Here is a 24,334-nt window from a genome sequence, read left to right as displayed (position 1 = left end):
ATTCTCGGCTTCAAAATGCGCTGAAACGATATTGCTGAAACTTTTGTCCGCGTTGTAGGCTTTTGAAATGTATACTCAGTAGCCTTGAAAATAAAAAGAAAGGTTTCATATTTAGGAAGAAAATTGAGCTTCGAAATATTTTTCTTTTATTAAATCGGCGCATCAAACTCTCTCTGTCGCTAGGAATACGGTAAGAACAAAAAATAAGGGAAACTAAAATGTCTGACAGCTTTAAATGACTGGAGATTCCATTTTGTAGCTTTTCGTGGGAGAAAAAGAAGCTTTACTTTTGTCGTGAAAACGGGAAATAGATTAAAGTACGAAAACGAAATTTAAACTGTATCTCCCAAAACTTTTTTCTATACACTTAGATAATTTATGATAATCATTATCACCGGATTAGATGTAATTTTCGTATCTATTAATCATTTGTGTTTTGTTTGTAGTATGTAATACAAAATAGATTTTAGTAAAAAGTTTTAGATATAAAAAATTTCTCTTCTGATAAACAATAAAATAATATTAATTCAGAAGTCAAACGATAAAAATCAGCGTTATATTTACAAAATTTTCACAGGACTAGTTTCGATGGTTTTACCGAACCACCATCCTTAGCTGCAAAACCGCAAATGAACAAGATAGAAAATAATGATTAGAAAATAATGAAGATAAGAAAGCCTGGACAAGAATAAGCAAGTGGCGCCATCTGTTGGTGAAACCAGAACTAAAACATAATTAATATATAATAAAATAATATATTGAGTATTGTGTTGAAGTGCGTTCGCGAGAATCAACAGTTTAACAAGGTAAATTATTTGAATGGTTGAAACCCCGTCAGACCATATTATAATCTCAGCAGTGAACACAGTTCGCCACACGATAAACAATTTAATTCGTCGTAACAAAGGAATATATGAAGACAAACGGCTAAAGAAGTAAAATATACAAACAGGCGATATTGCAATTTTTCCTACAATATAAAAAATGCAATCCGAAAACCATGGCTTTTTAAAATTATTTTTATAATAAAAATTGTTGAATATACTACTAACATTTTATTTATTGGTAAACAAGGAGAGTTTTGTTTTTGGAAGCATAATCATTCCTCGATTGGTCCGGTTTCAAAGCCCACCAGAGGCCGAAGGGTAAACTCGTTCCGGGTTCGAAACCAGGCGAACGGGCTGACTGCATCGCCGTTTTCGTGGTCTTCCCCATGTGTCATGTGTATAAGCACCACTTTTCGTTAGAAATTCCTCCACGAAGGCATCACTTTCCTTAGGAAGATAGCCCTCGAGTACTTTGCCATCTCTAGATATAACAAAAGAAAGTGTCTGTGTGTGTCTTTCGTTCGCGCTGCGCGTAAGCTAATAGACCCACGGTTACGAAATTTGGTACATATGTGCATCTAGACAAGAGCCAATGCACCTCGAAGCGAGTTTTTCGAAATTCGAATTAGGATTTTTTTTATTTTATGTTTAGTGACGAAATCGCGTCATTTTGAAACATAATGGGCTATAGGAAAACGAGATTTTACTCTACACACTCCATTTTCACATCGTCATGAAACGTAGGCACTTAGCTATTTTACGAACTTAAAATAAATTTCGTGTTTCAATAAATCGATTCAATACGAATTTTTTTAACAAAGGGAGCTTAACACCTTTTCAACGGGATATTTTTTTTAAAAAAGTTTATTTTTAAAAATGTACTGTTTATTTTTCTTTTATTTTTGGACACGTTAAACTTTCATCCTTGCGACTGCTTTTACAAAAAGAATTTTGGAAAAATGATAATATTTTGTATTTTTAAAAAAATTTTAAATGAAGCTTCCGAGTACAATTCTCACATCTCACATCTTTAAAAATGTGATTTTGGCAACAATTTTCCTGTCTTATTGTTGTTGATAGATTTTTGATGAAATCGCATCATTTTGAATAGTTTCATTCTTTTAGAAATATGGGTTTGGCAACAATTTTTCATCGTATTTCTTATGTCACTGTTTTTAAGTGATTGGCATATTTCATTGTCATTTTTTATATATGTAATACATTTTTATTTATTTTTATTTATTTTTTAAAATTATTATTATTATTTTTTTATAAAGTTGTTTGTTCTGCAGAGTAAAATTCTGCGCGGAATTTTTTGTTTTGAGTTTCTTTCATGTTATTTTTTGCTTATTTCATTATTTGTAAGATATTGAAAAGTTTTGCATAAATTTTTATTAGGATAATTAATATTTGTATTAAGGGATATAGCTTATTTCATTGTAATTTTTTTCTCTTGAAAATATAAGATCAAATATCATTAATTATATTTTGCTTTACAGAATTTTTTGTTTTTTGTATTCTTTTATGTTATTTATTGCTCATTTCACTGTCTTTAAGATATTGAAAAGTTTTGAGTGATATTTTTAGGAAACAAAGTCCTTTATTCCATTTGAGTTCTTAGGATTTTGCAAAGGGAAGTTGGTTAATTTATTTATTAGAATAATTAATATTTGTACTAAGGGATATTGCTTATTTCATTGTAATTTTGTTATACGTAATAACTTTTTCTTTATGAAGTTGTTCTGCAGAGTAAAATTCTAAGCCCTTCAGCCATTTTTTCGATACATTTAAAAGCCAGACGAAGGCTGCCAGCGAAGCTGCTAGTAATTAAATAAACCAAACCAAGTCCATATCATTTGCAAACCATCATATTCTCTATGTATATAAAGAAGAATGTCTGTTCGTGTGTGAAACATTATCAGAACATTTTACCTGGACAATGTGAGGTATTTGCTTGTGCTTTTAGGCAACGACAGCGTAATATCTGTTACCTGCGGTATGTAAATAATAATTATAGTAGTAGAATAATGCATACCATTAACTGTTTTGCGTACGGGCGGGTAAGGTCTAGTGGCAAAATTAATTATGAAATTTTTATCATGCAGTTGTAAGTTTTATCTTAATTTATCTAACAGTTAATTTTTAGTTAAAAGTTACTTTCCTGTCCTCTCTGAATTCCAGCTTACAATTTCCGGCCAGAACGTGTTTTCAAAATCGCGGTCGAAGTTCTACTGACTTCGTTACAGAGCCGGATATTCTGATCAGCGCGAGTTCTCCTTTTAGGCTACTCTCTTTCTTAAGCTACGTTAGGCCGTACTTTAGGCTCTTGATAGTTTCGCCGTTAGTTAGCGTTAAGAGGCCAACTGTGTTAGTATCATGATAGCTTCGGCTGTATATTTTCAGTTAAGTTTTAATTTCCTAGTTTCCTGAGTGGAGGCTTTATTATCAACTCCAAGAAGGAGTCTTCCGTGAACTTTATTTGGAATAATAAAGAGTATTTAACCCTTTCGCCGTCCTCTCCTGTCCGCGGAAATTTCCCCCCAGCGGCCGTCTGTTTTTCGTAGCGTGTAATGTTGTTTTCTCTGTACATCATAGCTTTCCATACGTGACTTTCGTAGTGCAGGAATGCCAATGAATATTAAGTAAAATTATAAGGAAATAAAGCATAATGGAAAAATAACAATATCTCTGCTTATTTCTAACAGCAGGATAATTTGATAACGTCTGGTCCAGGCGATCTACTCCTCCCATTTTGTTGTAAATCTTTTACAATTATTATTATTATTTTTTTTTTTTTTTTTTAGTCCAAAGGGATTTGAATCCCGAAGGACTATTAGTTTCGTTTTGGCATTTTGCGTCGGACTCATAAATGTCGGTTCACTTTTCAAACTGTTGCCATAAAATGTTAGAGTCCTGCATTATATTTGAAGAAATTAAATAATGAAAATCTGCGTAAATGTATGTATATTTCTCACATTGTCATAAAATAACGGTACATAGAGTCATCGAATTTTGAAAAACGTAATCCTCCAACGAATATGAGCATGTGGGAGACCAAATTTGAAATTTGAAATTTGTTTTATGATCGATTTCCTATTTTTTAAAACTTTGACGAATTTTTGATTAACAAACTCAAGGATTTCAAAGCGAGCAATGGCAACGTTGTGCAGAAAAAACATTTTTATCTCCAGCGCGTGAGTCTCTGTATCGGAAATTCTAAAGATAGGCTCGTTTTAAAACTATTTTGCGATATTGCTGTTGCACTGGATCTTATGGTTTAAGTGCGAGGAACATGATATTTAATAAAGAAAGGTAACACACAAAATGTTAAAAAACGCCCCTTTGGACGTAATTTAAAATCTGAAACATTTCAGAATTTAAAATCTGAAACATTTCAGATTTTTTTTTTTTTTTTTTTTTTTCGTGTTTCAACTTCAACATCTATCATCGAGTTATTATGGACTGTACTCATCCAACGTACATCCTTCTTGTCTTTCCAATTCGCAACCTCATTTTTTTTCTCTTTTTCTGCTGAGTAGACGTTGAAGCGATCTCTCACTGTCTTGTATCTTGTGTAAAATGGCGCGAATATTCATAAAACCCGGGGCAAATTCAATTAGAAATAGAATGTCTGATTAGTGCTGCCCTCTAGGAGGTATTAGAAGAAACAAGAATAAAAACTCAAACAAGTAAACATTTAGTTTTAAACGTTTAAAAGTTTTAAAATGTAGAAGAATGCTTGAGGCGCATTCTGCGGAAGTTTCATTTGAACGCGCTAGACGCGTTACGGACGACAAAGAGGTTAACCCTTCTCGAGTTCTCTGTCTACTGAACTAAAGCGATTATTCGCTTATCTGTTTGTTCTAAAGGTTCCTCAACTTTAGCTGTAACTTAAAGGATAGGATTCTTACACAGTTTTTTTTAATTATTATTACGTCGACGCAGACAGTTGTAATTGCGAAAACAAGGCATGCCCCGTGAATGACTTTTAAGTGAAATTGTTTCGTGTCTACCTTACACATGGAAAAATCACTGAAATGGCCATGCAGCCAGTTCGTTCGCCGACATTCGATCCCCAGACAGAACTACTAGTGTTTAGCGACTTGCCGTTCGACCGTTGGTGTGCCTGAACACGCAGTTTAGGTTTAATTTATGTGTTTGATGAGTTTTTATCGCTCTAGTAATTATACGAGCTTTTAACTTGCGTAGATATTTATACAGTATTCTGTAAATCTCCATATATTATCAGCTCTAGGCTACCACGTTTTAAATAATAAAACAGACACTCGTTGATGAAATTTATCTCCACGTTTGGAACATATTTTTGAATGTTTTTAAGCCAAAAATACCCTAAAGCAAGTATGATAAACATTTTTTTTTAATTTACATGCGTTAAAAAAATACATACTTTCTTAACCGTTTCTTAATTGAACATGATAAAGGTGATCAACCCGAAAGGAAAGCTTAGAATTCCAGACTTAAACGGACCGTAAACTATTTTGAATGATTTATATGTCGTAACAAATACAAACTAAACTGGCAGAAACTAATTAAGAGTTATTTATGAAGATTAAAGTGAAATTCCAATTAAAGCAAGAGAATGTATTAGCTTTAGAGAACAATTATTGAGATTTATCTATGTATATAAAGAAGAATGTCTGTTCGTGTGTTTGTTCGCTAACACCTCAGTCACTACTACAGCTATCTTCATCAAACTTTCTATCATTCCTTTCTGGGTCCATGAAGGTCGACGTCCACTTTTTTCGGAGAAAAAATAGCTGAAATCAGAAATATTAATTAAAAACACGGAAAAACGATCATTTTCGCCCTCATTTTTCCGAGTGGCAACAGTTTCCCTAGTTGTAGATGAAAATATGCTTTATTTCGAGAAGTGTTGCCACTGCTCGCTTTCATATCGTAGAGCTTGTTAATAAAAAAATTTCTGAGTTTTACGATGAAATAAAAATAGCATTGCCAAACATTAAATACATTATTTCCGATTCGAAAAATTCGTGGGAAGCCATTTCGGCTATTCCCATCTTCGTACGACTTTAATCAGCGGAGATATTCATTAAAAACTCTAAAAAAACAAATTTTTGCACTCATTTTTCCGAGTGGCAACAGTCTCGCGCGTTGGAGGTATTAGTGCTTTATTTCGAAAAGTGTTGCCACTGTCTGTTTCAAATCGTAGATTTTTAATAATCAAAAATTTGTTGTTAAGTTTTACAAAATCTATACATATAAAGAAGAATGACTGTTCGTGTGTCTGTTCAATTTATTGATTTCTAATGAATTATGATCCATTTTTGGTCATATTCAATCAACTAAAATTCAATGTAGGTGAAATATTGTTTGGAACTTGAGATTTTACGACCAATTGATTAGAAAGACGAAAATCATTCAAAACTGCGTGCCATTGGTGCTGATACAATGAGAGAGAATTAGTTTATTTTTCTATCAAAAATTTTTATGAGGGTTCCATATCGCATCAGACTGAAAAATGTATGATTGTGAATCATATTTTTGAATCGTTATTAGAGAAGGATTTCAGCTGTATCGTTCTCTCAGTTTTGTTACATGCATTACTCTCAAACAAACTTAACTGACACCGCGTACGTCCGCTAGTACATGAATATAATATGCTTATTTCTAATGATAAAACAAAATCTAGTGATTGTGCAATAAATATGTTTGTTTGTTTGTTCGCGTTATTGATTACGGATCAATTAATGATCACTTTTTTGCCACACTGAATCGACTAAAATTGAATATGGGTGGAATTTTAGATGGAACTTGAGCTTTTACTATCATTTGATTATAAAGACGAATATCATCGAAAATTCCGTGCGATTGTTGCAGATGTAATGAGAGAGAATAAGCTTATTTGTGTATCGACATTTTTTACGTGGGTTCCGTATCACATGAGACAGAAAAATGTATGATTATTAATCGTATTTTTTGCATCCTTGCTAGCGGAAGATTACAGCGTTATCGTTCCTTCTATTGTTAAATACATTACTCGCAATCTAACTTAACTGGCATCGATTACTTCCGCTAGTTTCAAATAAAATATAAGAGCTACGGTAATGCTTAAAAATTTGCCGTGAAATAGCCGACGTTCTTATGATCCGATCATCAGCAATCGACGAAATCATAGGGCTGCTGATGCTAAAGACTTATACTCTACACCAGTGGTGCCCAACCTTTGGCCTCTGGCGAGCGCATTTCCAAAACATCAAAATTTTTGTTAAATATATTTTCAATCTTATGTGATACATCTGAAATATTAATTTCGGCAAATGGGTTTAAGATGAATAATAATATTGGTTGAACTTCACGGAAATCAGAGAAGCGGAGTTGAAAATTATTTTTCAGTGCATTTAGGTTTCCCGAGTATTTCTCTGTTTCAATTGCCTTGTGGTTATTAATATGGCTTGATAAATTCAGAAAATGGGTGGAATTTTTTTCTTTTATCTGATTTATCCCCAAATTTAACTTTATCTGAAAAGCAGTTACAGTCCCAGTCAATTGAAAAATGGTTTTTTCTTTTCCCTGGAGATCTTGGTTCAATTTGTTTAGCTGTTATATCCGTGAGAAAATACAGAATCGGATAACGAATTATTATCTCCCAATTCTTTATAACTTTCGTTTCCGGATTCCAAAAACCGTTTTATTGGCGAAAGAAGTTCTACAAATCGTTGAAGTACTTTTCCCTGCTGAGCCACTTAACATCGGAATGAAGCAGTAAGATTCCATGATTAAGAACGATTAAGAAATATAAATGAATGGTTATTTTTAAAAACTTTTTTTTCATAGTATCTAATCGGGATAGCGAGCACATACAAAACGATCGGCGACCATAAGGTTAGGCACCGCTGCTCTAAACTCTTAATATAACATGCGTGCAAGGATGTCTTCGTCTTCTTCTCACCAGGACGCATATTTCACAAGTGCACATCAGCGCAGCCACTGCGGGAGGGGTTTCGAAAATGGACCAATGAGCTGCTATTGCTCTTGCGATACTAAATCTTCGTGCATGTGGGCGTATGTTGTTTACGTTTTAATTTCCATTTGTTTCGCAGTTATAAATATATGACGTAATAGTAGAAAATCTCGTAGTGCTTTCGTTTTCTGAATTTGATTAATCGCTGACATTTCACTTTCGCCATTTTTATCACGCATTAATATTAGGATTGATGTTCACGGCATATAATGTGGATTAAGAGAATTCAAGTATATATTTTTTTTAATTGAGCTGAGAATGTCTGAAAGTGTTACAATGAATCTAGTGTTTTCTTATTTCAGTGCTTGCATTCTTTTGATTTTTAAAATGTAAGATTCATAATACGTATGATCTGATTATATCCATTGTTTAACATTAAAAATTATATGTGAATAAATTGAATATACTCGATGATAAATTCCCTCTGTTTGATGAGTATTTCTTGTGTAGACAGTACATTTAAAAGTGAGCATTTATTAAATGGGAAATCTAATGCTCTAAATGTATACGAATGCAAATTAGTAACGTTTTATGTAAAGATTGCATTTAGGCTCAGATGTTTATCACATATTTCTTTCTTCATCTTATTTTACTACTTATTAAATAATATTTCACATCGATACTTTTGTGAAGTTTCCAACATATGCTTGTATTTATTTCAACCAGATAGTGAAATCTTCATAATTTCCTATATTTCACCTAACTTCGCAATGAAAAGTTTTAGAAGCAATCAACGGTGCTTTAATTATTTTGTAAAGAAAATTGCGTGGCAGAATATTTTCAACCATCTTGCTTAAATCTTAAAGCAAGCAAAAGGTCATGTGACATGACAGAAATATTACTGGATGCTCATTGGTCCATCCTAGAAGCCACTCCCTCGGTGGCTACACAGATGTGCACTTGTGAACTATGCCACGCATAGTTCACAAGTGCACATCAACATGGCCACTGAGGGAGTGGCTTCGAAAATGGACCAATGAGCTTCTATTGCTCTTATGACGCTAAATCTTCGTGCATGTAAGCGTATGTTGTTTATGTTTTAAATTGCATTTGTTTCGCAGTTATTTGTTCGCGTAATAATAGAAAATCTCGTAGTGCTTTCGTTTTATGAGTTTAATGAATCGCCGACATTTCACTTTCGCGATTTTTATCACGCATTAATATTTGGATTGATGTTCACGGCATATTATCGCTCTTTACATCGAGAAAATGACTCGAGCTACAGTTAGCCTCGAATATTATGCATTTACTAACACCTGTGGATTAAGAGAATTCAAGTGTATAGTTTTTTTAATTGAGATGAGAAGGACTGGAAGTATTGTAATGAATCTATTGTTTTCTTATTTCAGAGCTTGCATTCTTTTGATGTTTAAAGTGTTAGATTCATACATATTGTGAATGATCTGATTATATCCATTGTTAACATTAAAAGTTATATGTGAATAAATTGAATATATATTGATTGTGAATAGGATAAATTTATTTTTTATGAGTATTTGTTGTGTAAACAGTACATTTAAAAGTGAGCAATTATTAAATGTGAAATTTAACACACTAAATGTATACGAATGCAAATTAGTAAAGTTCACTTTGAATAAAATTCTGCGTCGGCTGTTATATTATAAGACATCTTTTTCATATAGACTGCAAAAAAAAAGGTGCTTACTTCTATTTACATATATAATTGGTGTAAATATTTTTCTCACATATTTCTTTCTTCATCTTATTTACCACTTAATTAATATTTCAGATGGATATTTTTGCGGAGTATCCAACATGTGTTTGTATTTATTTCAAATCCTTTCAACCAGGTAGTGAAATCTTCTCAATTGCTTAAATTTGATCTAACTGTGCAATGCAAAATTTCAGAAGAACTCGACGATGCTTTAATTATTTTGTACAGAAAATTGCGTAGCAGAATATTTTCAACCATCTTCCTTAAATCTTAAAGCACGCGAAAGGTCAGGTGACATGACAGAAATACGACTGGATTCCCATTGGTCCATCCTAGAAGCCACTCCTTCGGTGGCTAAACAGATGTGCACTTGTGAAATATGCCACCGAGACGTTGAGAAATTTCTGTTGGAATACACAAACATTATGAATGCAATATTGTTTTTAATAGATGCGTATGCAAATTATATTGCACGCCATTTGTATTTTTTACGTTCTCCGATTGTGATAATTTGACATAGAAGTATATAATCCTCTATTCCAGCGATTCTCAAAGATAGTACGCGTACCACTGGTGGCACGCAAGAAAAAAATAGGTAGTACGCAAAGAAACAAAGTATTTTTAACTGTTAAATTCCAAAATTAAATACCCCAACATCCTGCTTGCTAGTATTAAGAATAATGAAAAGAAAACATTTTTATAGATAATTGCTTATTTTTCTCTGTGATTCAGAATTTGAATAGCAGAATTATTTAGATATTTAGTGAATTATGGTTGGCGCGTTTAACACAGCTGATATTTTTGGAAATTTAAATGAATTAAATTTAGAATTACAAGGATAAAGTGTTAATTTTTTTACCATTAGATATAAAATAAATGCAACGATAAAAAAACTCGAGCTAATAAACAAAGAATTGGATAATAGTATTTTAAGCCTTTTACCACTTTATCACATTAGAAAGTTTCGAACCGAAAATATTTTGAAAATAAAAGAAGAATTAACATCCGATATTAAAAATCATTATTTTTAATTGATAAATTATTTCAGTATGTATTTTCCCGAGGATTATGAAAAAAAAAATGGATTAGTTCAAATGTACCTGAAATTTTATCTCGTGAAAAAAAAAAGAAAAGAACAATTGATAGAAATTTTCTGTGATCGAACTCTTACTGAAGATTTCAAAAATAACACACTTCTTAACTTTTGGAAAAAACCGAAAAACCGAAAAATAAAAGGAATTTAAAGGCTATAGAGACATAAGATTTTTTGGAAGCATGTACTCCCTTTTTTAAAAGGCGACTGGGGTATTTAGGGCACCCAATCGCCAAATCCTGGATGTGGAGAATCCTGATCCAACATCCTTTTAGTTCGGGCGCCACTGTAGAGACATTAGGATTTTTTGGAAGCAGGCAAGAGGAAAAATGAGCAAACGCCTTCGCCGGGAATCGAACCACGGACCTCTGGAATACCAACCCAGCGTGCAGAACCACTACACCATGAAGGCACGCTAGGAAAGCGGGAGAAATACCTTATAAGGCATTTCAAATAAAGCTGTTAAAATTTTTATTGCCTTTTTGCAGAACCTATTTGTTTTATTGTTTTTTGCAGAACCTATTTATTTATAACCTAATTTTTATTGTCTTTCTGTGTGTACAAGGATTTTCTTCCATCTTATATTTGAAAAATAAATACGTAACAAAATTAAAAGTGAATCCTAATTTACTGTTAAAACCAAGGGAAATAAGGCCAGACATACATAAATTGATCCCTCTTAAACAAACCCAAATTTCACACTAAAGTTTAGAATTAAAGTGTTACAAATTAAATTTGGATACCTGAATTGCTAATCAATTTTTAATCTAATATTTTTTATGTGTGCGTATTTAATACAATTTATCCAATTGGTTGTGCAAATGGCAATATATATGTGATGTACCAGCTTTTGTTCGGAATAAAATAGATTGGTGAAGAAATATAGTTGTAGTCGTAGTTTAAATTATCAGACGATAAGTTTAAAAAGCAGGATCCATTTATTATTGGTCAGGAGAAAAAGCAGTTACAAAAATCATATTTCCGGAGTAAATAAAAAAGAATTACTAATAACTTTTTCTGTGAAGTTCACTGCACCGTTCCATTAAAGAAAAGACCCCGATATTCCTTTGCGAGTCCTTTTATAGCCTCTGGAAAAGCGGAGCTTCCAAGAAATGACGTCAGCCATTCCAGTTCGCTTTAAATATCTCCAGAACATTCTATAACTGTACGTGTAGAAAAGGCGGGAAAAACTACTTGACTACGAAGCTGTGAATTTAATTCCATGTACTTTCAAATAAGAGACCGTCGCCATTAAAAATGAAAAGAACATACAGTTAGAATTTTAAGTGTATTCTTGACTATGGAATTTTATTATTACATATATATATATATATATATATATATATATTAATTTAACGAATATTCTCTATTCGTACACAGCTAATAGGAAGATGAAATTTATATAAGAAATTTTATATTTCTATTGAGGAATTGAAAAATAATCATTGTAAAATGTTAGTGGTGGTATTCAATGTTTTCAGTTTTTGTTAGGTGGTACGCGTTAGTCAAAAGGTTGAGAACCGGTGCTCTATTCTCTATCGCAGGGGTTCCCAAATCGAATGCCCGCGGGCACCATCGCTTAACGTTTGCCCGCTGCTGTGCGATCACAATAAAAATGTTTCAGCTTCCAATAAAATGCACAGATACCAGAAGAAAGCGAAATGCGACTTATGTCTCTTTATCCTCACCCATTCGTCAACCTAATTCCTCGTACCTAAAATCCAAAATAAAATTGACTATTTCATTTCGTGACCGAGATTGCCAAACTGAGCAATAAAAATTAGTAATTAAATAGCTTTTAAACACGTAGTATAAAAATATAGCTACGGCTCTACAAATTGAATATTGCATGCAACACTGAGTCCTATACAGTTACTTACAGGGGTTGGACAAAAATATGGAAACACCTTTAAAAAAACGTGTTTCTTTGCTTAATATGGTGTAGGAAACCCGTTGGCATCCAAAACAGCTTGCAGTCTTCTCGGAATGGATAAATACAGTTCCTGTATGTTTGCCAAGGGAATATTATACCATTCTTCCTGCAAAACGGTGGCAAGTTCAGATAACGATGTTGGCGGTGGATAACGAGAACGCACTTTCCGTTCCAATGTAGACCACAAAGGTTCGATAATATTCAGGTCTGGTGACTGTGGTGGCCAGGGGAGATGGGACAACTCATCCTCGTGCTCAGAAAACCAGTCCTGGACAATGTGAGCTGTGTGAACAGGGGCTTTGTCGTCTTGGAAGACACCATCACCATCGGGGAACAAAGTTTGTACCATGGGATGAACTTGATCGGCCAAAATGTTCACATAAGTCTTGACAGTCATGTGCCCTGACACAGTTATCATGGGGCTAGCAGAGAACCACGATATGGCTGCCCAAACCATAACAGAACCCCCGCCATGTTTCACTCTTGGCAACAAGCAGTCTGTATTATAGGCTCGAGATGGCGTTCTCCAGACGTAAACTCGGCCAGAAGTGGGAAACAATGTGAAAGAAGACTCGTCAGACCATATTACTCGATTCCACTGCTCTATAGTCCAGGCTTTATGACTTAAACACCACCTTTTCCTGTTACGGGCATTAGCATCACTGATGAGTGGCTTCTCAATTGCAGCACGGCCAGCAATTCCCTGTTTATGAAGCTCCCTTCTAATTGTTTTGGTACTCGCAGGGTTCGGTAACACAACATTCATTTCAGCAGTAACTTTTGCAGCTGTTGTCTTCTTATTTTTCGTCACAATTGCCCTTAATGATCGTCTGTCACGATCACTGAGGACACACTTTCGTCCGAGCTGTGATTTAGCAGATGATGTTTTTCCGCTTTTCAAATATGCGGAATAAATCTTCGATACAGTACCTCTTGAAACACTAAACACCTCGGCTACCTTGCTTACGGAAGCACCTACCATACGTGCTCCAACAATTTGCCCACGTTCGAAGTCTGTTAACTCTGACATAATGCACTGACAACCTCACATAACAGTACTCCGACAACAACTGAACTGTTTAGCACATTTACGAAGTTGTATAGGTGGCGTCAGTAGTCAAAAACGCCAGCGCCACCTACATATTTCATTAAAATCAATCTTTCTTTTCAAACATGCATTTCACAAGGTGTTTCCATATTTTTGTCCATCCACTGTACATCAATATGTAATTTAAACTCACAAGAGTCATGGAGGGAATTACACAGGATGTTTACACATTTTTGTAACGATTTTGATTCTTTAAATATCTGTGGGAACTGTAACCAAAGTTGTGAAATCTGATTTAAAGCTAATCGAAACAAAAACAAAAACAAAAAATTATACTCATCGCCTGACGCCGAAACATGTTTATCCGCATAGTGTTGATTCAAATCCTAATTTAACAGATGCAATCAAATTACAGTACTTAAAATCTGCGCTAAGAGGAGATGCTTATCGTATTGTGCAGTCAATATCCATAGTTGAGTCTAATTATAAATTAGCCTTTTCATTACTAGAAGAAAGGTTCTCTAATCACCGCGAGCAAGTGTATACTTATCTGAGACGATTTATGAATATGCATCCTATGCAAAATGAGTCTGCGTCAGCAATATTAAACTTGAAGGATCTTAAGTTTTACTAACGTTTATTTTATTTTAAATCTTTACTATCACTTCTAATTTTCTACTTCCGGCCAGAATTAAAAGCTTTAACTTATTTATGCAAATTTGTTTTGCGAACGTCAAGTACTTAAGTTGTGGCTTTTTGCCAAGCAAGAGAGAGGAAGGAGTGATTAGGAGCAGGCCGCTTGCCATTGTAGTTTTACTCGGTTGCTGGTTGCCTTCAAAGCCAGAGGTTTAATCCTCTTGATAATTTTAAACGTATCGTAGTGTTAACAGTTCTCTGTACTACATACGGCCTTTCTGTTAATATATGGCCAATCTTCAAGTAGACACTTGTTTATTAATCCAAAGTTAGTTGGAATTTAGTTAATATTTTTATATTCTTACGTTCAGACCACAAGTGGTTGGTCTCTGTATTCCGAAGTCCGGAAATCATTGTAAAGGGTGTCCGCCGATAACATCGCGGCAAAAACATCACGGACGAAAACGTCGCGGAGAAAACAACGCAAGGCGAAAACGTCGTGCTACAAAACATCGTGGGAGAAAACATCGCAAAGAGAAAACATCGCAGTTCTAAAACATCGTGGTACAAAACATCGTCGTCGAAAATAAAGCGGTCCAAAAACTTCCCAGTTTAAAAACATCGTCGTCGAAAATATCGTGGTAAAAAATAAAGTATCTACAAATCATCGCATGACGATAACATCGCAGACATGCTTTTTTCAGGCTTTAATAACTGTAAATGGATATTCCCATAATGATTTGTGAGCGCAAGATGTAAAGAAGGATAATTTTTACTTTCATATTTTTTATTAAATATTAAATTTTTGCTGAGAAAATAAGAAGAAAACTTAAGCATAGAAAATTAATGCAACTTATAGCATTTAATAGAATTTTAAATCGACGTAGTTAACTAACAAAGACCATTAATAAATCATTTTTATAAAGATTTTACAGGTAATTTTTCATAAAAAGTATAATTTATTAAGTTGCATTTAATTTTCTATGCTTAAGTTTCCTTCTTATTTTTTCAGCAAAAATTTATTAGTTAATAAAAAAAATGTGAAAATAAAAATTATCCTTCCTTACATCACTTGCGCTCACAAGTCATTATGGAAATATCCATTTACAGTTATTAAAGCCTGAAACAAACCATGTCTGCGATGTTATCGTCATGCGATGATTTGTAGATACTTTATTTTTTACTACGATATTTTCGACAACGATGTTTTTAAACTGCGAAGTTTTTGAACCGCTTTATTTTCGACGACGATGTTTTGTACCACGATGTTTTAGAACTACGATGTTTTCTCCCACGATGTTTTGTAGCACGACGTTTTCGCCTTGCGTTGTTTTCTCCGCGGCGTTTTCGTCCGCGATGTTTTTGCCGCGATGTTTTCGGCTGTAACCATTGTAAAGAGAGAAAAATAAAGGGTTTCGTATACCCTTCCTGTGTATCTTGTCTACTTCCCACATTTATTGAACATAGCTTTAGTAAGCTCCCTGTTCCGAGTCAGGTTATTTAATGTTCCCAAAGCAAGTAAGGAGGGACACTGAACCTGATAAACTTAATTGACATTACAAATGAATGCGTGAGATCATTAGAAATTTTAAATCAGAATGTTAAAGATTTTTCTTCCAATGTATTTGCATACATTTTAGGGGAAATATAACACCAAAATATGGTGGGAAAGAAAATTAGAGAAAGAGAATTTGCCTAATTTAACAGATCTTATAAAATTTCTTAAAGATCATGCAAGAACTCTCAGCGCTTCAAATAGTGTAACTAACACAAAAAAAGCTAAACATAGAGTTACCGCTGGCGTTTCGAATGCAAATGAAAAACATATGCGGAATTCGTGTAGGTTATGTAATCTGAGAAATCACAAGCTTTTTAATTGTCCTAAACTTCAGAAATTAAGAGTGAAAGGAAGGGTAGAATTTGTGAAAAAACAGAATTTATGTTTTTGTTGTTTTAATTTGCACAGTGTGAGAAATTGCCGCTCTAATTACTTGTGCAAGAAGTGTAAGAAAAAACATACCTCTCTCTTCTGTTATCAAAACGAAAATAATTCCGTTGGCACAACAGTAGAAAGAGCCAGACTCTTCAGATCCGGAGTTGGGTGATCAAAACAGCAGTGCGTTAAATGTATATGCCCCTGCAGTTCAAGTTAAAACTCAAAACGAAACCTTTACAGCCGCTACGGGTACGTTCGAAGTTGCGATTCATATGTTACGCTGTAAGGTGATACCTAGCGCCAGAGAGTCGCTATGGAAAATAAATGTATTGAAAATTAGAGCGTGTTATTTCTGTGTAATGTGTGTGGCGTTATTTTATTATGATATATACGTAGCTATCGATGGGAAATAGAGCAGATTGCTGTATGAAAATTTTTGGCAGACGAAAAATGAAAATACAGTCAAAAGTCTTTAATCCGGACTCGTCCGGACTTCGGCGATTCCTGATTATCGATTTTTCCGGATTATAGATCATCAGTTTAAATCTGGTAAGATGGCATGCAGAAATTATAAAATTAAAAATATGAAACCGTAATTTGTAAAATAATGAGCAATTATGATCTAAAGGGTATCAAAATTTACAAAAAAAGAAGCTTAATATTTATTTGTTTACTTTATTAAGCATTTCTTTCAACGCGTGCATGCGTACAGCATACCTTACGCATAGCCGAAATTAGAAAACTGCAACCAGAAAACTATTTGATTTGTATTCGTGATATTTATAATGACGAGGAATTTGATTTAAATCATATCAAAGACGCAGTACATCGAGATTAAATACTACATTTAGTAAGGAATTATAAGCCGAATAAAATAAAAACATCTGCCCTGAAGATAACGATAGTGTGACAGAACAACTTCCAGTTCATTGCGCGCGGCGACGTCCCCCCCCCCCCCCGCAGAGCAGCGTGAAGTTGATAAACAGATTTCGGAACGGTTAGATAAACAAAGGATATGACTTTATCCATTTTTTGTAGCAATTTGCTTTTTGTTTGATGGACATCAAAACATACTTTCGTTTTCTAGATCCTTTGGGAGCTCCAGCATCGGAAATTCTATTTGACATAATCGAAAGTTCAAGCTTACTTTTATAAAATTGCTCTTACAGTCTGCAAAAAATAATAAGCCGGATCAAATTCGAAGATTAAGGAACAACGCAATCATCAACATTAACTGAAATAGACAATTAGAACTTATACCGTCCGTTATACATCAAACGCGCACGCGAAAACGTATTCTGCGCTTGCGCAAACGCATATGCGCAGTCGTAAATGTCTTGCGCGCACGAGTAAAACGCCTATGCGCATGCGTCAACGCGGCGCATGCGCAGAAAGATTTTAGCTTTGAGGTCCGGATTATAGATCATTCCGGATTATGGGTGTCCGAATTAACGACTTTTGACTGTACATAGTTACAGCGAGGCATGGATATACTTACCTGATTGCAATACAAAAAGATCGATTTATTACCAAAAAAGAGGAGAAAAAGTCTTAATATATTGGCTCCGAGAAAATAAGGAAAGTTTTTCAAAAGTTTTTTTTTTTGTGTGTGTGGGGTGGGTTATTACTGGATTCTCTTGTAACGGAAAACTTGAAACAAGAAAGGCAGAAAAAATATCAAAATTAATTCGGATTGCTATCAGAAATATGATTTAACACCTATTTTTTGAAGAAAAAATTCCATCTCTTTGTCCAAACAATCTTCACTAGGTTAAGTTCCATCAGGATAAAGTTACAACGCATACATTAAAATCTACTGCTCTATTTTGTGAAAAAAATGAGAAATGAAACCGAAATAGAAGCTTTTCGCTTTCAATGCATCCCACCCTAATCTCCTGATGTGTCTTCTTTGGATTACTGTTCATTTGGAATTTTAAAACAAGCTTTGTACTAGCGGCATCTCAAAACATTGGATGGACTCTGGAAGATTGTGAAGGAGGAGTGGAATAAAATCAAGCTTGATGTTTTCAGAAAAAACTTTGGTACTTTTCGGTTTCGAGGGCCGTAAAAAATCGCCAAACTATTGTTGATGGCAATGCTGCCAAAAATAATTGTGGCAACCCTAACGCGAGAAAGGAAGTATAATAGTAAATAACTATGTAAGATTGATATTTGAATCTAGATGAAAGGTTAATTTCATATAATACTTTTTTATTACTATAATTTATATGAAAAAGGCTAAACATGACTGAATGGAAGCATAAGAGTAAATAACTATTTCAGATCATTATTATAATTTATATAAAAATTGCTAAACATAACTGAATGGATGCCTGCATCGCTATTTCGCTACCGACTTATCGCTAAAGCATAATTTCATCTCGTTGGTTGTTCAAACGTAATTTTTTATAATGAATGATGCCTTTTCTTTGAAAATATTCTCGGTAAAATGCAGAATCGCCCACTTATTTGTTTGCCGCTTTTTACAAAGGTAAAAACAATTGGATTTTTGTCAATTTTTTTTTTTACTTTTTAAGTGAAAATAGGTCGATGTGTACATAGATAAAGCCAAGGGTGTACGCAGTGCCATTTTTGTGCAATTCTGGGATTTTTTTTTAAGTGAAAATAGGTCGATGTGCACATGGATGCCGAGTATGTGCAATCCTTAAAAACGCGTGACGCAGTGAGTGATTCTGCATTTTACCCAAAATTCTATTGCCGACTTTTCGTCATGGGCAATTCCCAAATTGTTAAATCCATAGGGTATTAAAAAAGGATTTAAAATCAAAAAAGGATTTAAAAATTAAACTAGTATTTCAATGGCGTCTTAAGAAATATAGAACTATATAAACTTACGCAATCTGAAATCAGCGCGTACGCTAGATTTGGCGCGCTGTTAAATGGGCGCGTTTGCTAGATTTGGCGCTTTTGCGCATACATTTTCGCTGCAATTTTTTACGGTCCTCAAAACGGAATAGTACCAAAACTTTTATATTCGAAATCAAGATGTAATATGATAGTTTAACAAAACGGCTGTAAGATTGAGCATATTAGAAAATAAAATTCTAATTCTTATATTTAAATCTTTGCAAATTCGGTATAAAAATGTGTGAATACCCTCTGTATAGTTACAAAATCATTGGGCTTCTTTCAGACAGTAACTGTATTTCATTCGTTTTCAGACAGTGTATGTAAAATAATGCAAAAAATTATTATCTTTATTTATTTTATGATAAGAATATGAACAAGAACACCGGCCAAAAATCACAGCATTCTTAAAAGCCTTACCCGAAGTTTCCCTCCAAGCAAAAATATTTCCCGTTAAAATAAAAAAGGGACAAGAAAGGAAAGAAATCAACCAATCTATTAAAATGTCACTGCTCTGGTCTTCTTTTAATATTTCAGTTTAAGACAACCCCCTCTCTTTTTTCTGTTCCTATTCACTTGTTGGAAACTTGCCAAAAGCTCTATCGAAAAGGAGAAGTCGGAAGCGTCATCTATCAACCCGAATTTTTTCCCCCTGTTTTAAAGATTTACACTTTGTTATGGCTTCTGCGTCCGGTTTATTATTGCTTATTACGGCCGCCGTATAATCTTCATCAATTAATCGTTCTGTCAGAAATTAATCGATTGAGCTTAACTTTGCACTGATAAATCACGCTTACTGAATTAACGTTTTGTATTTTCTTTACAAGAACTATTATAGTTAATTTCATACATCTTATTAACTAACGATCCAGTGTGTAGTCAGTAGAATGAATTTTTATCGAGAGGTCTCTAATTTTTCGAGGATTAAAAATCACAACTATTCGCTGAGAATTATTATTACAAAATATTTGTGTTTCTTGCAAACAGTTATAGTAATTCGTTCTTTTAAAATATTGTATGTAAAGTAATGCCGGAATTTAATTATTATGATTCATTTTATAGGCCATACATTTAGGTTTCCAAAAATGCTTTATTTTTGTTTTTACGATAACTAGAAGTAAAGTCATAATATAAAAAATAAACCGGAAGTGAATTTTTGGATGCCGGAAGTTGGTATTTAAATGGTCGTATAAATGTAAACAATAAGTTTAAACAACTGTTTTTAATTACTAAACAGTATAAAAGCTGTAAAAACAACACATCTTTCACTGTGTGACACTTTGCTGATAAAATGCCTACATGGGAAGACAAAACAATAATGAGTTGTTTTAATAACCTTTTGAGGACTATTTAACCTGAAGAAACTTTTGTCCAACTGAAAACTTTGCTTTTAGGTGCACATATTGCTGTATTATTATTTAATTCAAGATATTTAGGACTTTTACCTATTTTCAGGTATATAGAAATAGAAATTAATCCCATTATGCTTGAAAGCTACATGGGAATAGACAAACAGGGAATTCGGAAATCGAAACGCCAATCTCTACAAGCAACAAAGTTATTCAGAAAAATGCTAAAAGAAAGTCAAAATTAGTTAAGAATGAAGTAAAAGAGGGCCTAACACACAAATATAGCGAGTTTTAAAGGTCTAAAGTGGCTACAAAAGTTTTTGTGCTGTATTAAAATCTTTAAATGCATTTTCTGAGAAATTGTGTTTTTCGTTACTTTTGATTGCGATTACGTTAATTTCTCAAACTGTATTTAGAATATTGAAATGAAATTTTGCCAAAATGTTTTATTCATATTTAGCTGTGTTCTGTAGCAAAATCTGATCTCTTTGTATTTATTTATTGATTTTATTGACAGTATTTTGAAGAAAAGAGGATTTTTTTTGTTTTAATTTGGAGTTTTTGTACCAAGTTTTGAATATTTCAAGAAATTTTATAAGTACAGCAAATCTTTTGCTACAGAACACAGGTAAGTATGTTATTTATATACTGTGTAAAGATTATTGAAATATTTTCATTAGAATCTGTTATAGGAGATCTGGCGTAAATGAAAATTTTCACTAAAATTTTACTAAATATTGCCTATATTTAAAAAATTAATGAAACGTTCTATAAAATCCCATTTGAATTCATAGTTTTAATAACTCAAAAATAATTATTCACAGAATTAATAACTCAAAAACATGTGTCTTTAATTAAAATTTTACGTATTTAAAAGAAAGGAGCTTCGTATGTAGGCACATACCTTCAATAATGAAGAATCTGCATAAATGTATGTATGTTTCTCTCATTGTGAGGAAAACACTGTACTTAGAGCCATTCAGTTTTGCATTTGAATAAAAATAAAAAGAATTTTTAAAAAGTAAAAATTCTGAAAGGTTTCAGATTTTAAATTACGTTCAAAGGGGCGTTTTTTTTAACGTTTTGTCTGTTACCTTTAATTATTAAATATCATGTTCTTTGCACTTAAACCATAAAATACAGTTCAACAGCAATGTCGCAAAATAATTTTAAAATGAGCATATCTTTAGAATTTCCTATACAAAGTTCCGCGCGGTCGAGATAAAAAGGTATTCCCGTCCTCCCGTAGAGCGTTGCCATTGCTTCGCTTTTAAATCGTTCAGTTTGTTAATCAAAAATTCGTAAACGTTTTACAAGATATGAAATCGATAATAAAACAAATTCCAAATTTGGGCTTTCAGATGCCCATATTCGCAGTAGGATTACGCCATTCAAATTTAGATAGCTCTGGGTATCGTTGTTTTATCACAATGCAAGAAACATACATACATTTATGCAGACTGGGTGGCAACGATTTGAAACGTGATACGCCATTTATAGGATTCCGACGCAAAATCGCAAAACAAAAACAATAGTCCTTCAGGCAGAAAGCCCCTTTGGATTAATAATTAAGGAATAAAATTTACGTATAAACTAGCCCGCAGAGGGAAGATCTCTGTACAAAGTGTGTGTATATGATTATGGCAAAGCCTCGAGGGCTATCTGCCTAAGAGGAGGGATGCCTTCGTGGAGGACTTTCTAAGGGAAACTGGCTCGTATACACATTACACATGGGGAAAACCACGAAAACGCCCATGCAGCCAGCCCGTTCGCGGGATTCGAACCTCGGACCGAACTACCAGTGTTCAGCGATTTTACCGCTCGGCCGCTGGTGGGCCCTCTGTACAAAGGAACCTCGAGATATGAATCTAATTGGTTACAGCATTGAGCTCCTATAGCAAATTTCTCTTATCTAGAAACAAACTTCCCCATTGAAAATAACAGAAATCCGGTTAATCCGTTCCTCACCCCCAAAAATATCAACACATAAATCAATTTTCCTAAAAAATAACAAGGGTAAGTAATACTTGGGGTTTTATACATATTCTTAGCCTTAACGCAAATAATAGCTTCCGACACCGAATCGCCTTTTAACTGCTTTTCGTTAAATTCGCACCAATAACATCTTCTAGGAGTTTCGGACGGTGCTTGGAAGTAACGATAACTCCTTTGGCCACATTAAGTTTCCTTCTTCTTTAGAATACTGCAGAACGTTGATGTAGAACGGTCGTAAGTCTTAGCCAATACCGTCACTCATATACCACGCTTATGTTTTATCTATGATTTCTTTCTTAATTTCAACGGCCAGGACTTCCTTATTTCTCTTTGCAGCGCTATCTGAGGACACAGTCAAACTTCTTTTCGTTATTTTAAAGAATAAATTTTTCTCTTGCACAAAATTTATGCAACATTTGTAATTTATAGCAATTTTTTTTTTTTTATTGTTCTTTTAGAGAAATTCATGGAAACAAGCTGACTGAATTTCCTGCAGCTGTTGCAAGTCTTCCGACACTCCGAGAATTGTAAGTAATTGCTGATTTTTTTTTACTATTAAACAAAGCTTTCATCTTTTTTTTTTTTTTTTTTTTTTAGGTATTTATTTTTAAATGCCTGGTTTTGGCATTAGCCATCCTTGCTCCCACTACTTTTCGAATTGTAGAATTAAAAATATGGTTACGAAATGTACAGGCCCGGTAAGATGGCTTCCCCATAAAGCAGTTTTAGGGTTGCCATAAAATGCCAAGGGAAGGCAGGGTTGCCACATTTAGCGAGAAATCGCCCATTTGGCGACAGAATCGGCTATATATGATGGACGAATGGAGAACCTTCTGGAACGAATTCCTACCGGTTTAAACATTTTCGACGCTTCGACATTGCAACGGTAAAAACAAAGAATTCACATCTAACAAGGTCTAATTATTTTCTAAAAACTGAACTGCAAACCGAAATACCCAACGCTTTAGAGCAAATAAAACTTCTCTACTTACAGTAAGCAACTACCACGTGCAAATAAAGGGCGATTTAAAGAGACGTCATAAATCACGCCATTCGGAAACATTTACTTCCCCGTTTGTTTATATAATCAAAAACACGTGTATGTGAGTCATGCTTCTTTCATTTCGAGTAGAAGGTTTAATATACATGTATCTGAAACCATATGGACATACAGTGCCATCTTGTGGCAGAAATTATAGTTTGAAAAACGTTCCAAAGTACTGGCACAAATACGTGACAGTCGGTAGAGAACGGAACAATCCTCTGGCACGCCTGCGTGTCGGCCGGTAGGTAAGTGTGTTCGTTGCTGGCACGTATACGTGACAGTCGGCTCGAAGGGGTTTTAACCCAGAATGTGCTTGACCACAAGCCGAAAACTGTATAAACCCTGCTGGTCCGCAGTCAGTTAGTGTGTGTGCATCGTCTAGCGAGCTGATAGTCAGTCATTGCGCGAGTGTCTCGATGTCTAGCACGGAGTTGGTCGTCGAGTCCATCGAGAGTCTTTTAGTGCATCGTCGAGTTTTGTGTTAGACTGTGCTGAGTCGAGAGCTATACTCTTGTGTATCGTCGAGTGCATCGCGTGGAGAGTTTCGAGAGTTTGTGGAGTTCCAAGAACGACCAAGCAGAGTCGGGAGCTGTACTCCGGAAAGCATAGTCGGGCGGGTGCTTTGCAGGAAGCTCTCTCTACTGTTATTGCCTGACAGTGTAAAAGCTGTGTCGCTGATTGTTCCAGCGTGTTTAGAGTAGATCTTCGACGACTGTAAAAAGTGTTATTCGAGATTTCCTGATTAATATTGGCTAAATAAAGTGTGTTTCGATCCTTCATCAAGTGTCGTCGTTATTCACTCCAAATCTACGAACCCCGTACGAACGTGAAGGAAGAAAATAACATAACAACTGGTGTCAGAAGAAAAGAAAAACTGTAACAATATAAAGCACCGTGCACGTGTTTAAATGTTCTCTCTGCTCAAG

General features: G+C 34.2%; 1 protein-coding gene across 1 annotated transcript in view; it reads left to right on the top strand.

The window, feature by feature from the left end:
• Positions 1 to 24,334, top strand: part of LOC118184723 (uncharacterized) — a 585,346-nt gene that overhangs the window by 440,220 nt on the left and 120,792 nt on the right. The window contains exon 8 of the mRNA XM_085812207.1: positions 22,822 to 22,890. Within this exon, the coding sequence (XP_085668333.1) occupies positions 22,822 to 22,890 (69 nt within the window). The remainder of the gene's footprint in view (positions 1 to 22,821; positions 22,891 to 24,334) is intronic.

This window comes from Stegodyphus dumicola, chromosome 2 (genome assembly GCF_044657685.1).
Source record: "Stegodyphus dumicola isolate Sdum_Otavi_A_Nest chromosome 2, ASM4465768v1".
NCBI classification, from domain to species: domain Eukaryota; kingdom Metazoa; phylum Arthropoda; class Arachnida; order Araneae; family Eresidae; genus Stegodyphus; species Stegodyphus dumicola.
Note: the sequence above shows the minus strand (reverse complement) of the source record. Positions and strands in the feature narration are given on the sequence as shown.